The sequence below is a fragment of the Pagrus major genome, chromosome 9 (genome assembly GCF_040436345.1).
Source record: "Pagrus major chromosome 9, Pma_NU_1.0".
Taxonomy (NCBI): domain Eukaryota; kingdom Metazoa; phylum Chordata; class Actinopteri; order Spariformes; family Sparidae; genus Pagrus; species Pagrus major.
The window spans coordinates 34,624,669-34,639,754 of NC_133223.1; the positions used below are offsets into that span (position 1 = coordinate 34,624,669).

The 15,086-nt window shown below is 47.0% G+C and overlaps 1 protein-coding gene across 1 annotated transcript; it reads left to right on the forward strand.

Annotated features, from left to right (window-relative positions):
• Positions 1-4,731: 4,731 nt before the first annotated feature.
• LOC141002858 (5-hydroxytryptamine receptor 2A-like) lies at positions 4,732-12,505 on the forward strand. The gene is made up of 2 exons (XM_073474266.1): positions 4,732-4,939; positions 11,643-12,505. Exons 1-2 carry the CDS (start codon positions 4,816-4,818, stop codon positions 12,503-12,505), a joined length of 987 nt encoding a protein of 328 aa, XP_073330367.1. The 5' UTR covers positions 4,732-4,815.
• The last annotated feature ends 2,581 nt before the right edge of the window (positions 12,506-15,086 follow it).

Below are 15,086 nucleotides of genomic sequence, written 5' to 3' on the forward strand. Positions count from 1 at the left end.
ATCACATCAGCGTCAAGACCCTAAACGTGCAGCCTCTGGCAGGGATGGAGGAGTCGAGGTGGACTCGGTTTTTTGGCCCAGATGTTTCCCCGAAAGGCAGCTGGCGGTCCCTGTACAAGCCGCCCGTGAAAAACGGACAGCAGACCTCCAGTGGAGGATTGTGCACGGTGCAATAGCTACAAACAGACACAGAGCACACCTTGATCCTGAGCTGGGGGAGGGATGTATTTTTTGTTCACAGGCTGAGACTTTGGCACATTTATTTGTTCAGTGTCCACGCCTGGATGTGGAACCGGTGTCGGTTCTGCGAGGACTGCTGAAGGCCAGACTGCGGGTGGAACATACTACTATAAAATGATGGACACTTTGCAGCTTTCAAACATATATGGGCTGTTGGGGAGGTTCTGTGCTCTGTGGGGGAGGACGGGGAGTTAGATATACATATCTGAAACTCTCTTTGTGTTGTTGGTGTCGATTTGGTTGTTGTTGTTGTCCTGAAGGCAAGTGAATGATTGAATTGTGTATGTGTCTTGAAGTGGATCAATAAAGGACTAAACCAAACCAAAACCCCTCTCCTCCTCCTCTTCCTCCTCCTCTCCTCTCCTCCTCTCCACTTCCTCTCCTCTCCTCTCCTCCTCCTCCTTCACCCTCTCCCCTCCTCTCCCTCCTCTCCTCTTCCTCTCCTCCTCTCCTCCTCCTCTCCTCCTCTCTCGCCTCTCCTCTCCCTCTTCCTCTCCCTCTCCCTCCCTCCTCCTCCTCTCCTCTCCTCTCCTCTCCTTCCTCCTCCTCTCCTCCCTCCCCTCTCCTCTCCTCTCCTCTCTCTCTCCTCTCCTCTCCTCTCCTCTCCTCTCCTCTCTCTCTCCTCCTCTCCTCTCCTCTCCCTCTCCTCTCCCTCTCCTCCCTCCTCTCCTCCTTCCCTCCTCCCCTCCCCTCCTCCCTCCCCTCCCTCCCTCCTCTCCTCTCCTCTCCTCTCCAGTCAGGGGAGGTGAAACATCTGCAGGAGACCTCGTCATTGTATTGGAAAAGGCCTCCTCTGCCCGGGTGAACTGGGCCAAGAGTGAGGCATTGCTAGTGGGGCAGTGGAGGGGGAAAAACTATACCTAGTCTGCCTGGGAGGTCTTCAGTGGGAAAGGAAGGGTTGAGAGTTTTGGGAGTGTTTTTGGGGACTGAGGGCTTTCAAGCTAAGAACTGGGAGGGAGTGAAGGAGAAAGTGTGTGCTCGGTTATCTAAATGGAAATGGTTGCTACCCCAGCTGTCATATAGGGGAAGAGTTCTCGTTGCAATAATCTGCGTGCCTCGACTCTTTGCACAGACTCACTGCTCCTAACACCACCAAGAGGCCTGGTAGAAGACGTTCAGAGAGCCATACTGGATTTTTTCTGGTCTGGGAAGCACTGGTCCGGGCGGCGATCCTTTACCTGCCTGTGGCTGAAGGGGGGCAAGGTCTCATCAGCATCCAGTCCAAAGTTGCTTCTTTCAGACTTCGGACTGCACAAAGACTGCTGTACAACTGTGGTCCTGGTGTGTGACAACAGCCCGGCTGCTGCTGAGGAAAGCTGGGAGATTGGGCTACGATAAACACCTTTTTCTCTTGCGCCTCGGGACGTGGATCTTACTGGGTTGACGTCATTCTACAGCTCCTGTGTTGCAGGCATGGCAGATCTTCCAGTTTGCCCGTAAGGAAAGTGAGGACTCCAGGCATGTGGCTGTTTGAGGAGCCATTGTTTTTCAATAACTTTATAAGGACTCAAACGCTGCAGTCTGCTAGTCTGCGAGTCAACCTTAGAGAGGCTGGCTGCACCAAACTAGGCCACCTGATGAAGATGACGGCAGGATCTGTGGACGCTCTGAGGGAGAGGAGCAACATCACCCTCTAAAAGGCTGATCAGCAAAGTGGTGGAGGAAGTCTGTGCTGCCCTGCCTCAATCCCAGAGAGGGTTTGTCAAGAACCAGGCTTTATGTGACCAGTGGAGTGAAGAGGGTGAGTACAGCTTCCCCTCTCTATCTGTTACTCCAGCTGTGGGGAGTGGCAGGAGGGAGGTGGTCAGCTGCTTCTCAGTCCTTCTCAACTCTTCACCTGGACAAGTTTCAGGATGCAGAGAAGAAGGCGCTGTATCAGAGTTGTGTGAAGGTGCTGAACCTGCACTCCTTGGCAGGGACGAATGAGTCGAGGTGGACTGATTTTTTTGGTCCAGATGTTTCCCCGAAAGGCAGCTGGCGGTCCCTGTACAAGCTGCCTGTTGAGAAGCGGACAGCAGACCTCCAGTGGAGGATTGTACATGGGCAATAGCTACGAACAGATACAGAGCACACATGGATCCGGAGCTGGGGCAGGAGTGTATCTTCTGTTCTCAGAGTGAGACCCTGGAACATTTATTTGTTCACTGTCCTCGGTTGGTGGCTCTATTTGAGCTTTTAAAAAAGTGGTTTCAGGGTTTTGGGGAGGTTTTCTCTTTGGTTTGTTTATTTTTGGTCCAAAATACTTGTGTTAGGAAAAAAGCTGTGCATACATTAATGAACTTTTTATCTGGTTCTGCAAAGTTGGCCGTCTGGCTGACTCGTAGGAACCGGACTCAGGGCAATGGCAGTGTGCAGCTGGTGCCGGTTCTGGAGGGGCTGCTGAAGGCCCGACTGAGGTGGAACATGCTTACTATCACATGATGGACAATATTCAGACTTTCAGTCGCATATGGGCTGTTGGGGGGGTGTTGTGCTCTGTGGGGGGAAGATGGAGAGCTGATTGTTAATTTTTGAGTTTTTGTTTTCTTTTTTTTGACCTGAAGTGAGAATGTGAAATGATCTGACCTCTACTTGGAGTTGTTTAATAAAGGGACTTTTAAAAACCAAAACCAAAAACCTCTCCTCCCCTCTCGTCCTCCTCCTCCTCTCCCCTCTCCTCTCTCCCCTCTCCTCCCCTCCCCTCTCCTCCTTTCCCCTCCCCTCCCCTCCCCTCTCCTCCCCTCCCCTCTCGTCCTCTCCTCTCCTCTCTTCGACCTCGACACTGGATCAGTCTCATCCTGATGTCCAGTGTTTGACCCGTCCAAACCAGCCCTGTTCTTGGGAGTGAGAAGAATTATGATCCTTGTAGAATCACGATGAATCAGCACCAACCTGTTAGTATGTGATGGTGCGAGGAGCGTCCTCGTCTCTGTCTACGTCCTGACTTTAATCACACTTAGATCTAAAGGTAGACAGTGTCAGCGTCCTGTCACGGGGGGTCTGTATTATCATCATTAATGACACATCTCAGATGAACCTTGATCTCTTCACTGTGACTCGCTGACTCGTGAAGGCGCCTCCAACACCTGAAGAGACACTCAAGTGTCTTTTCTCAGGCTGAGCCGTGGCTAACAGCTGACGGGGGCTAATTGGTGTCAGTGTTGAGATGCAGTGTGACAGTCGCAGTGTGAACATGTGGAGGTTTAACGAGACGAGACGTCTCGGAGAGGAACGAGGTGACGACAGGAGGACGTGTTGAGAGTCAGGACCTCAGACAGATCAGATCAGAGTGGGAGCACAGAGGCACTGCTGCTCCTCCAGAAAGGTGGAGGATAATTCAGTGTGGCTCCAGGTGATCACCTGCACAGGTAATAACATGATCATCATCATCATCATCCCTGAGGGAGAATCTCTTGTCTCCCAGACACAGAAACATGGAGCTGGAGGCTGAACCAGTTTAAAACCTGTGTGCATGTTTAAATCACTGATTTCCTCGCGTTCACGCAGCCTGTCAACATCTACATGTAGAGGCTTTAACTTACTGACATGGAAGACACATCAGAGTGGACACAGTATGATCAATATGACTACTACATAATCATGAGTGGAAGTTATGGAAATTCAAAAAAAGATCAAATTAAAACATTGAGAGAACAGTTTGTGCATGAATGAAAACAAGATGTGACAAAGTTCAGTTGAAACAGACTGAGTGAATAAATGAGGATGTACTCAGTGAGCTGAATGAGCTGTGAGCAGCTCCTGTCTGCAGGGTACTGATGGATGTACAGACAGCTGCAGCTGGATCACTTTGATACTGAAGAACACTAAAAACATGAAGATTCTCAGGGGAGTTCTGCACCTTCTTCTTCTCTGATCTGTGAGCAGGTATACAGACTTTAGTCATGATGCTAACATTAGCTGTCTCTCTGTCATGGTTCAGTTGTTGTGATGTGAAATGACCAATCAGAAAAAGCCACAGGTGGAACTGTTAGTTCAGCACTGCAGCCCAGTAATCAGACATGGTGTTATCATCACCAGACTCCCTTAAGAAATCACACAATTTTGAGTGTTGTTGCATGAGAAGAAACTTTAATAATGTTGTGAAACTCTGTCTCTGACAGATTCTAAATCATTGGTTCCTTCTTGTAAATTCAGCATTAAATGAAAACATGAAGTTGTTTGTTCCTTGTGTACACTGTTCATATTGTAAATATTACGTATATACGCGTAAATTCTATTTCTTATCTTCTTATTATATTGTTTATTTTTTACTTATTATTATTGTTTATTGTAATTACTGTCCTTTGGCTGCTGTGACAAAGAAATTTCCCCATTTGCGGGACAAATAAAGGAATTCTGATTCTGATTCTGATTCAGTTTGTGGCAGCATGGCTGTACAGCCTGTCTGCTTCTGTGTCTAAAGTGCTAAAGTCTTTGAACGTTAGGTTTGAATGTCACACAGCTCAGTGACGGTGTATCAGAGGTTACTAACCACTCATCCTCTCGTCTTGTCCCACAGACTACGGCTGGCCGCTGCCCTCCGACCTCTGTCCCATCTGGATCTACCTGGACGTCCTGTTCTCCACGGCGTCCATCATGCACCTGTGCGCCATCTCTCTGGACCGGTACATCGGCATCAGAAACCCAATCCACCACAGCCGCTTCAACTCCCACACCAAGGCCCGCATCAAGATCATGGCAGTGTGGACCATCTCAGTGGGTAAGAACACACACACACACACACACACACACACACACACACACATACTCACACACACTCATGACAGAGACACTAACACAACAGAAACATTTTACATTTGACTGTATATCAGGATTAATATGACTGCAGTCAGCTCTGGACTCTGACTGGTGACAGGGTTTGATGTGCTGTCCTGTTCTGTTAGATCAGTTAGATGAAGCTATGAGAGCACACTGCTCTTTAACATATCTTGACAGCTTTGACTGTGCTCGTCATTCTTGTGTTGCATGTTTGAGTTTTGATCCTGCGTCTGAAGAGAAAGTCTCCAGGATTCACCTGAGAAGAAGAACTTGGATCAGGAGTTTTGTTGCGGCGTCGGTGATGTTCTGTTCTTGGTCCAAACAGACCGACAGACGGAGCCACAGTCACAGTTTGTTTTAATATCACACATCTTTCAAATCCAAACATCCTGTTCAGATGTAAAACAGTCTTAGTCACTCACAGATGTTTAGTATCACGTCAGCCTGAATACAGGATGATAATCTGTTGTTTTTGAGTAAAGAGTTATAGAGAGCATTGCATTGTGGGTTGTTAGTAGCCTTAATGCTAAGCTAGTGAGTGTTTGCACCTGTTCCTGAAGGAGAAACTAAAGTGATGATAGGTGATGATGCGTCTGCTGACTTCATCTTTACTTGAACCGATCAGGGTCCAGGTCGGCCCAGTGGAGACCAGAGGCTCTCAGAGTAAAGCTCAGGAGAAGCTGCTCGTTAATGTTTACCAGAAATTCATTTACTGAAACAAGCAGTCAGTCTTCATCCGTTTAGTGTTTGAACAGAAATGTTTGAATAGACTCCTGCAAGTCTCTGCAGAAACTCAGATTGAACAGCTGACGGCTGTGTGTTATTTGATTCATTTGATTTGATTGTGCTCGCTGCCACATATAGAAATGTAAAGTCTGTGTTCATACAGTGTTACTGCTGTGTGTTGGTCCAGACTGTGAGGAGATATTTTCCAGCTACAGAACAGACTGAAGTTGTGATAACTTATAACTGGAGGTTTTGATTCAGAGCCACAGATCTGCAGAGGTACTCAGAGATCATCAGATATAATCCACCAGTTCATTAGAGGTGTGACTGTGCTTTGTGCTCAAAAGTTGAGAATATTTTAACTTCTAAAAACTAGAAAAACACAAAATGTGCAGCAGGAGAGCAGCACACATCAGACTCACTGTAGCACAGGACAACAACATGTAGACAGTACACTTACTCACACGGGGCACCATTTGTAGTGCTTCATGCAACATTAATAGGGAGTTTTGGGTTAAATTTGTCTATCAATAATAATGAATGATTATCAGGGATAATTATTAATTATGATGAATAATAGGACCCAATTTACATTCGATCACCTTGGGCCACCACTCTTGAAGAAGGAAAATCAATTCACCAAATCAGTCTTATAAAAAGGTACTAAACTGTCAGTTTGTAGCTCTGATTAATAATTAACTTAATAACTACAACCAAAATTACCATAACAGCTGTAACGGTTGAAGGATTTTGGATCCTTGACAGAGTCGAGGTTGGCAACATTCACTCTTGTGGGTGTGATATGCGTCAGGCTGAAGGAGTGTGTGTATGTGTGTGTGTGTGTGTGTGTGTGTGTGTGTGTGTGTGTGTGTGTGTGACGTGATGGCAGGTTATAGAAGATGGTTAGTTGCATGCAAAGACTGAGACTGTGTGTGAAGCATCATTCAGCTAACATCAAAATTAGCCGTGTAGCAAAGCAAACTACCAATAACCTGACGTGAGATCACAATAACACCCAAACAGTGAACAAACACATAGATTGAACACACGTGCATTACATCAACCAGAGTTAAAAGTCCTGTGCTTAGCCGTGCTATGCTGTGTGCTATCTAGACCCAGTTCAACGTTACCAGTCTTTGAAGAAGAGGTGCTGGTGGTTCCTTGGCTGATGAGTCAAGCAGGAGAAGGTTGTAATTCCAATGTTGAACAATGCTGTTCTTGCTGTGCAAAGTCTGCTAAATGACAGCAGGTGGGGGAAACTGGTCGCTCCTTTCCTTTGCAGGGATAGCAGCTTGGTGCTAACTTACTTCATGTTCCTCAGATTGTGGAGTTAGCTGGTAAGCTTTGCGTCACAGCTGTTGGTGTTAACTGATCTGGAATACTAGCAGGACCTTGTGTTGCTGCAGTGAGGAGAAGTTCTTTGGACCTGCTGGAACTGCAGCTGACAGCTCTCAGCAGCTGTCGGGCCCAGAAGAGTCCAGGAGAAGAGAACTTGAGGGCAGGCAGCCCCGTGGGGAGAGAGGTGGAGAAGAGAGAGAACAAAGGAAGCAGCTGGAGTTTTGACTATCTGGGTCCATTTTGAAATCCACAATGAACGACTTCATCTGTGGGTCCCAACAAACATGTCTCTGACAGTCTCCAGACATACATACGTATACTGTACGTAAACTGTACCTATGTCCTGATGAAGGGGATCAGATGACTGAATGTGACATGCTTCATTTCCTCTGGTGATTTTATTTTGCTGGAGCAAACACAGTGTCCTCACACACCCTAATGTTATCTGACATGAGTGTTACAGCCACAGCTAACACACAGCTGGCTCCACCTCACCACCAGCAGCACACACAGAGGACGACCAGAAGAAATGATTTCTATTCATAAATGATACCAAAATGAATACAAGGATGTCACAGACCTTCAGGGAAACACAACCTGTGTTCTGTCTGAAATTGCAGCACATTTAAAATGTTGTGTGGATCAGTTTGAACTGTGACTGTGAGACTTGTTGTGTAGTTGGAGTGAGGAGGAGTGGAGAGGAGGAGGAGGAGAGGAGAGGAGGAGAAGAGAGGAGAGGAGGAGGAGAGGAGAGGAGAGGAGGAGAGGAGGTGGAGGAGGAGGAGAGGAGGAGTGGAGAGGAGGAGGAGGAGAGGAGAGGAGGAGGAGAGGAGAGGAGAGGAGGAGAAGAGAGGAGAGGAGGAGGAGAGGAGAGGAGAGGAGGAGAGGAGGTGGAGGAGGAGAGGAGGAGGAGAAGAGAGGAGAGGAGGAGGAGAGGAGGAGAAGAGAGGAGAGGAGGAGAGGAGGAGGAGGAGAGGAGAGGAGGAGAGGAGGAGAGGAGGAGGAGAGGAGGAGGAGAGGAGAGGAGGAGAGGAGGAGAGGAGGAGGAGAGGAGGAGGAGAGGAGGAGTCATGGAGTCAGTCTGTGACAGTCTGTAGTTTAATATGTTGTTTCTAAATAATCCGACTCAGATTAACGTTCAATTTATTTTAATAAAAAATGTCATCAATAAAGTTTTAAATCCAATTTTTTTTTTATCTTTCCAAAACTCATGATCTCATGATTTTGATCAACAAAACATGTTCAGAAGGTCAAACATGTTTTTGTATTAATTAATTTCATAGAATTGTTCATGTTTATGGTCATTTATATAATAAAACACATTTTATATCATTACATTTCCTCAAACTGGTATCGACAGAGATTCGTTTGAAGCGATCATTAACATATAACACATATTAAATAGATTGTGAAACTGGAGGCAGTGATGATGTGAAGTCACCTCCTCGTCTTCGTCCTCGTCTTCAACAGGAAACACGTCTTTTATCTCTCATGAAAAACATTACAGTTATTTTAATGATGCAACATCAGCCTGTTTAACATTCAGCTGATAAACATATTCAGTTAATTCATGCATGAAGGATCTGAGAGATGAGAGGAAACGAGCAGAGAAGCTGTAATCTGGATTAGTTCAGTTGGAGGCTGCTGCATGTTAAACACTCAGTCCTGCAGCACACAGAGGGTTTGTTGTGTTACATCATCTCTACTCCAATATATTAATATCTGAGGAGTTTATAAGATGTCAGTAAAAACGCTAAAGACCAAACAACCTTCAGTAAACACAGTCCAGTATTATTGTCCTTCAGTCTGCAGAGACCTGACTCACTCTACTCAGCTGTTTCTGACGTGAGGACGTTTGCGGTTGTGATCCTGTCAGTGTGTTTCCTGCAGTAGATGACTGCAGCTCAGTTCAGCCTCAGTTTGGAGAACAAAATACGTCTGTAGACGCGACCAGGGGCAACATATATTTGATCCACCTCACAGAGTCTGTTTCTGTTAACGTGAACGTGATGTTTGAAACGTCACTCTTTACTGTGACTACATCTCAACAGCTTCTATGTTCCTGCTCAGGGTGTCACATTATCAACTCATTCAAGTTCAAGTTCAGCTCGGCTGAGTTTGGTTTTGCAGCGTAGACAAAATGTAATATTGATACTGTGTTGACAACACACACGATAACATCACCTCAATGATCCAGAGAAGATGTTTGTCTCTGAGTGTGATTCTTGTTTTTGTAGTGTTTCCTCAGTTGTGGTCACAGACTCTGTCCTCCTCCTACACACACTTATTCACCAACAGAGACACACAACACACAGTAAACACACTGACAGACACATTAGATTCTGTTGATATGGTGATAATATCCTTATCATGAGTTGGTTTGATGATAATCATGTGGTGACAGTCTGACGTGGTGACAGCTCTGCCCTCCACACTGAGCTGGTGTCCTCCTCTGGGACACACTGTAACCTGAACATGTGAATATCTGGAGGCTGCAGCTAAAAACAGCTGATCTGAAGCTGCACACGCTCCACAGGAGGGAGACTTAGTGATGTCAGCGTGGCGAGCAGCAGGCCCCGCCCTCAGGCTCAACACGACTCAGCGCCACGCTACACCGTGACGCCAAACACCATGACGCCAAACACCGTGAAGTCAGGGTTCATTTAAAAAGGAGGAGGAGGAAGAGGAGGATGAAGAGGAGGAGAGGAGGGTTAGTAGTAGACAGTAGTAGACAGATGGACAAATTGAGCTTCAGACCAGTAGTGGTGACTCCTCGTGGGCGAGTTTGATGATGCGGTGAGGTGTGATTACGCTCTGATCTGATTGGTTGTAACATCAGGACTTACACATTGTTGCACAGAGCAGACACGCACACAGAGCAGACACACACACACATGCCTGCTGATAATATGTGTGTGTGAACATCTCCAAAATGATGTAATCTGAACTGAAACGTTCACGCCTTTCTTCACTAATATGTTTCTATACACTAAACACACACACACACACACACACACACACACACACACTCTGCACTTCATTAACTTCACACAGTTTGAGGCAACGAGCAGAAACTAAAAGCAGACAGAACAAACTGATGATCATCTCTGAAGATAAAATCACATTCCTTCATTAAAACGACTCGACCTTTGTTCTTCATGTTGTTCATGTCCTCCTCCTCTTCCCCCTCCTCTTCCTCCTCCTCTTCCTCCTCTTCCTCCTCCTCTTCCTCCTCCTCTTCCTCCTCCTCTTCTTCTTCCTCCTCCTCTTCCTCCTCCTCATCCTCCTCTTCTTCTTCCTCCTCTTCTTCCCCCTCCTCTTCCTCCTCCTCCTCCTCTTCCTCTTCCTCTTCCCCCTCCTCTTCCTCCTCCTCTTCCTCCTCCTCTTCCTCCTCCTCTTCTTCTTCCTCCTCCTCTTCCTCCTCCTCATCCTCCTCTTCTTCTTCCTCCTCTTCTTCCCCCTCCTCTTCCTCCTCCTCCTCTTCTTCTTCTTCCTCTTCCTCCTCCTCCTCCTCCTCTTCCTCTTCCTCTTCCTCCTCCTCCTCCTCCTCTTCCTCTTCCTCTTCCTGTCTGGTTTCATGTATTTAGAGCAGAGTGTTGTCATCAGGGATGAAGACAAAAACAGCTGTTGAGTTCCTGATTCAGTGTCAGTGATCATCTGAAGAATACAGCTGATCAGACGGTTCAGGTCCAAACTGATTCTGTCTGTCTCTTCTGTCAGAGTGTCCAGTCCACCCTCCGTCTGTCCCTTTGTCTCCTCCTCCTCCTCTCTGTCCTTGACCTCCCTCCTGTTGGTTACGGCAGGTGATGAGAACACGACTCAGTTTATCTCCCGCTGATACGAGACAACTCACCAACAGCTCGTACAAACTATTTCTGTCCAGTTTATTAGATGTATGAGAAGGTGTGGCTGCAGAGGACGCTGCAGGAGGTTTATTAAGAATCACAAGAAAAACAACAGAAATAGAAAATGAGAAGCAGCATGTCTCCTCTCAGAGAGAACGATCACAGATAAAGAAACTGTAGACAGTAACACAGGCTGAAGAGCTGCAGGCAGACGAACCTGCACATCCTCCCACAGACAGACACAGACAGATGGACAAATTGAGCTTCAGACCAGACTTAATGGAAAATTTGACACATTTAACAGTGAAGAGGTGGTGTCACATTACAGGTGAAATACCAGATAGACTGTACCTGCTGTCTGCTGGAGGACACCGGAGAGACAGAAATACGTCTCGTAGTAATGTAACTAGTGATGGATGTGAATGTGCTACAGCACATCTCTGCAGCGACACCGTGCTGTGTTACATTTAAGACGTCTCGTACATCATTTCATATGTTTTCCCACAGTTCAACCCAGAGTATTTGATATTCTGAACATGTTCTGGGATCTTGTTTTCTGTGTTTGCAGCTGTGATGACGGATCACTGGTACGATGCAGCAGAGTTTCAGTTTCAGTTTAAAATGTTGTTTGTACTTCAGAATAAAGGAGCTGAATCGTTCCTGTGATCTGGTCTCAGACATGACGCTGTCTCTGAGACTGTTCGGTCCTCTCACCTCGTCTCTTCCTCTCTGCAGGGATCTCCATGCCCATCCCGGTGCTGGGACTCAGGGACCACTCCAAGGTCTTCAAAGATGGCAGCTGCTTCCTGACAGATAACAACTTTGTGCTGGTGGGCTCCTTCGTGGCGTTCTTCGTGCCCCTCACCATCATGGTGGTCACTTACTTCCTGACCATCAACGCCCTGCAGAACGAGGCCACCCTCTGTTTGGACCAGCTGGTCCCGCGGCCCAAATGGAGCACCACGTTCACCCTGAGCTTCTTACCGCAAACGTCGCTGTCCTCCGAGAAACTCTTCAGACGCTCCATCAGCCGCGAGGCCGGTGGCAGAGGGAGCGGCAGCGGGCTGGGTGGAGCCCGGGGGAGCGTCTCTGGCTCACTGTTCGGACGCCGCACCATGCAGTCCATCAGCAATGAGCAGAAGGCGTCCAAGGTCCTCGGGGTAGTGTTCTTCCTCTTCGTGGTCATGTGGTGCCCGTTCTTCATCACCAACGTGCTGGTGGTGGTATGCGACCCGGCGGTGTGCGACGCAGGACTGATGGGAGGCCTGCTGAACGTTTTTGTGTGGGTGGGATACTTGTCCTCTGCCGTGAACCCGCTGGTCTACACACTGTTTAACAAAACGTACCGGGCGGCGTTCCTGCGATACGTCCGCTGTCAGTACCAGCCGGAGAAGAAGCCGCTGCAGCTCATACTGGTCAACACCATCCCGCCGCTGGCCTACAGCTCCACCCAGCTGCCCCTGGGTGATGTCAGGAAGCTACGAAATGGAGAGGCGCACTCTAGTGGTGAGGAGAAGGACGTCTCTTTACCTGGACAGGAAGCAGAGACGTGTTGGCCGGACGAACGACAAGGAGACAAGGACGAGAGCCGTGTGTGAATAAACTCTGCTTCAAGCTCGAGCCAAGGAGATAAAACATCTGTGGACACATTAGACATCAGAGAGAAGGTTTAAAGTGCCAAAGACAAAGTGCCTCACTGTCAGGATTTACTGATACAAAACACAAGCTCCAAAACATGATTCAACCCGAACTCCTGATCTAAACCTTTGAATTGTGAAGAAACAGTTCAGACAAAAATGAAAATTCAGTTATTGATCAAAAAAACAACCAAAGAAACATCAGATGTCTCCATACAGCTCGTCTGCTGTGATCAGTCTGAAGAAGAGAAGAGATCACAACCTGATCTGAGGAGACCATATTTATTTCATTGAGATGAAATCTTCACTGTAGCTGCTGAGCTAACAGTGTTAGCATGAGCTAAACAAATAAATAAATATGTGCTCCTCAGATCAGGTTGATCTCTGTGATCACAGCAGACGAGCTGTGTGGAGACACCTGATGTTTAAATCATCTCCAGCTGCTTCAGCTGTTCAGCAGAACGCTGCAACTCTGTTTTACTGTGAAGCTCCAGAAATGTTCTGTGGACGACGAGACTTCACCTGACTTTATATCATCAGGAGGAGATGATGGCTGAGCCTGACTTTATATCATCAGGAGGAGATGATGGCTGAGCCTGACTTTATATCATCAGGAGGAGATGATGGCTGAGCCTGACTTTATATCATCAGGAGGAGATGATGACTGAGCCTGACTTTATATCATCAGGAGGAGGAGATGGCTGAGCCTGACTTTATATCATCATGAGGAGATGATGACTGAGCCTGACTTTATATCATCAGGAGGAGATGATGACTGAGCCTGACTTTATATCATCAGGAGGAGATGATGGCTGAGCCTGACTTTATATCATCAGGAGGAGACGATGGCTGAGCCTGACTTTATATCATCAGGAGGAGATGATGGCTGAGCCTGACTTTATATCATCAGGAGGAGATGATGGCTGAGCCTGACTTTATATCATCAGGAGGAGGTGATGGCTGAGCCTGACTTTATATCATCAGGAGGAGATGATGACTGAGCCTGACTTTATATCATCAGGAGGAGATGATGACTGAGCCTGACTTTATATCATCAGGAGGAGATGATGGCTGAGCCTGACTTTATATCATCAGGAGGAGGTGATGGCTGAGCCTGACTTTATATCATCAGGAGGAGGTGATGGCTGAGCCTGACTTTAGAGTAGATGATTTTTACTGTTTGGGTGAACTGCTTCTTTAAGACTAACTTCAGTTTCTGATCGACTCCTCGTCAACAGGCTGCGGATCAACTGAATCAAGTCTGAGTTCCTCGTTACAACTAAAATACCTTTTCATGAACCCTTTATCACCAACAGCATCAGAGCTTCATGGATTCAGTTTGTTCTCGGCCTGTTTCAGATCCTCTCTGACATCAGTCCCACTTGCTCTTTTAAAACATCGAGTCAGTCAGTATCTTCCAGTAGGATGAGATGTAAAGGGGTGAAGATGTGACATCATTGACCTGTTTTCTATCAAACTCTCTGAGCAGACGAGTGAACATATTGTTGGATGCTTCACACTGACGCTCGGCTGCAGTGACCTCAGCTACCTTCACCTCTCCGGCTTCCTGGATTCAGTCCGGTGGCCTCTACCTCCCGTCGAACCTTTGGCTGGATCAGCAGGGATTAGACTGGATTTGCTGCCACCTGATCAGGTGTCAGGGTCGGGGAGGGAGATCCAGGACGAGCCGGCAGGACCAAACTGCCAAAAAGAGAAGGAAGCTCCAGCTGCTGCTGTTAAAAACATTATGTCTGAAAAAGACGGAGACGATTTAAATAAATCTATATTTGTATTCTGTGCAGATACGTGAATAAATGTAAATGACTGTTGAGGTTCAGTTGTTTAGTTCTTGTTACTGATCAGAGGATTGTAAAATGAGATGAGATGATTTCCTGCAGATGTTTCTCTGTGAGTCACTTTTCATTGTGTTGTTGCAGCGAGCAGCTCAGACGCTGAGAGTTTTACAGAAACGTGAAGGTTTGTCTTCAGTCTGTACTGATGGACGCAGTCTGTTCAAACACATTTAAATATGGTTTTAAAATGTGCTGATATGGATGTGATGTATGAGACCGAAGACAGAATCACCTGCAGGAGGACAGATCCATGTATAAAGGTCAGCTGGTGCCATGGATGTGTTGTGGAGGAGTTCAGACCGGGTTAGGGTTAGACACTGACTGACCGCCCTGCAGATGTCAGCCCGACAGGTGGACGTATGAGGATCAGATGTTTGGTTAGTGCGAGAAAACATCATGTTTAGTCTTCAAACATCTGGTTCTGTCTCCACACAGCTGGAAAATGTCCCGTCACATTGTTGATGTTGACACAGTGTCTCAAACGGCGTCCAGTGTACGAACCACAGATACGTCTGAGGATGATATTTGTATCACACTCAGGTTACATGATGATCAGCTGACTGTCACATCAGGAGGAGAAGTTATTACAGCCAACAAGGTGCCAAACAGCCACCTGCAGCTCGAGTCACACCTCTGGAGTTTTAGTTTAAAGGACACCTGGAGACATTAGCAGACGTCTTAGTCCAAAC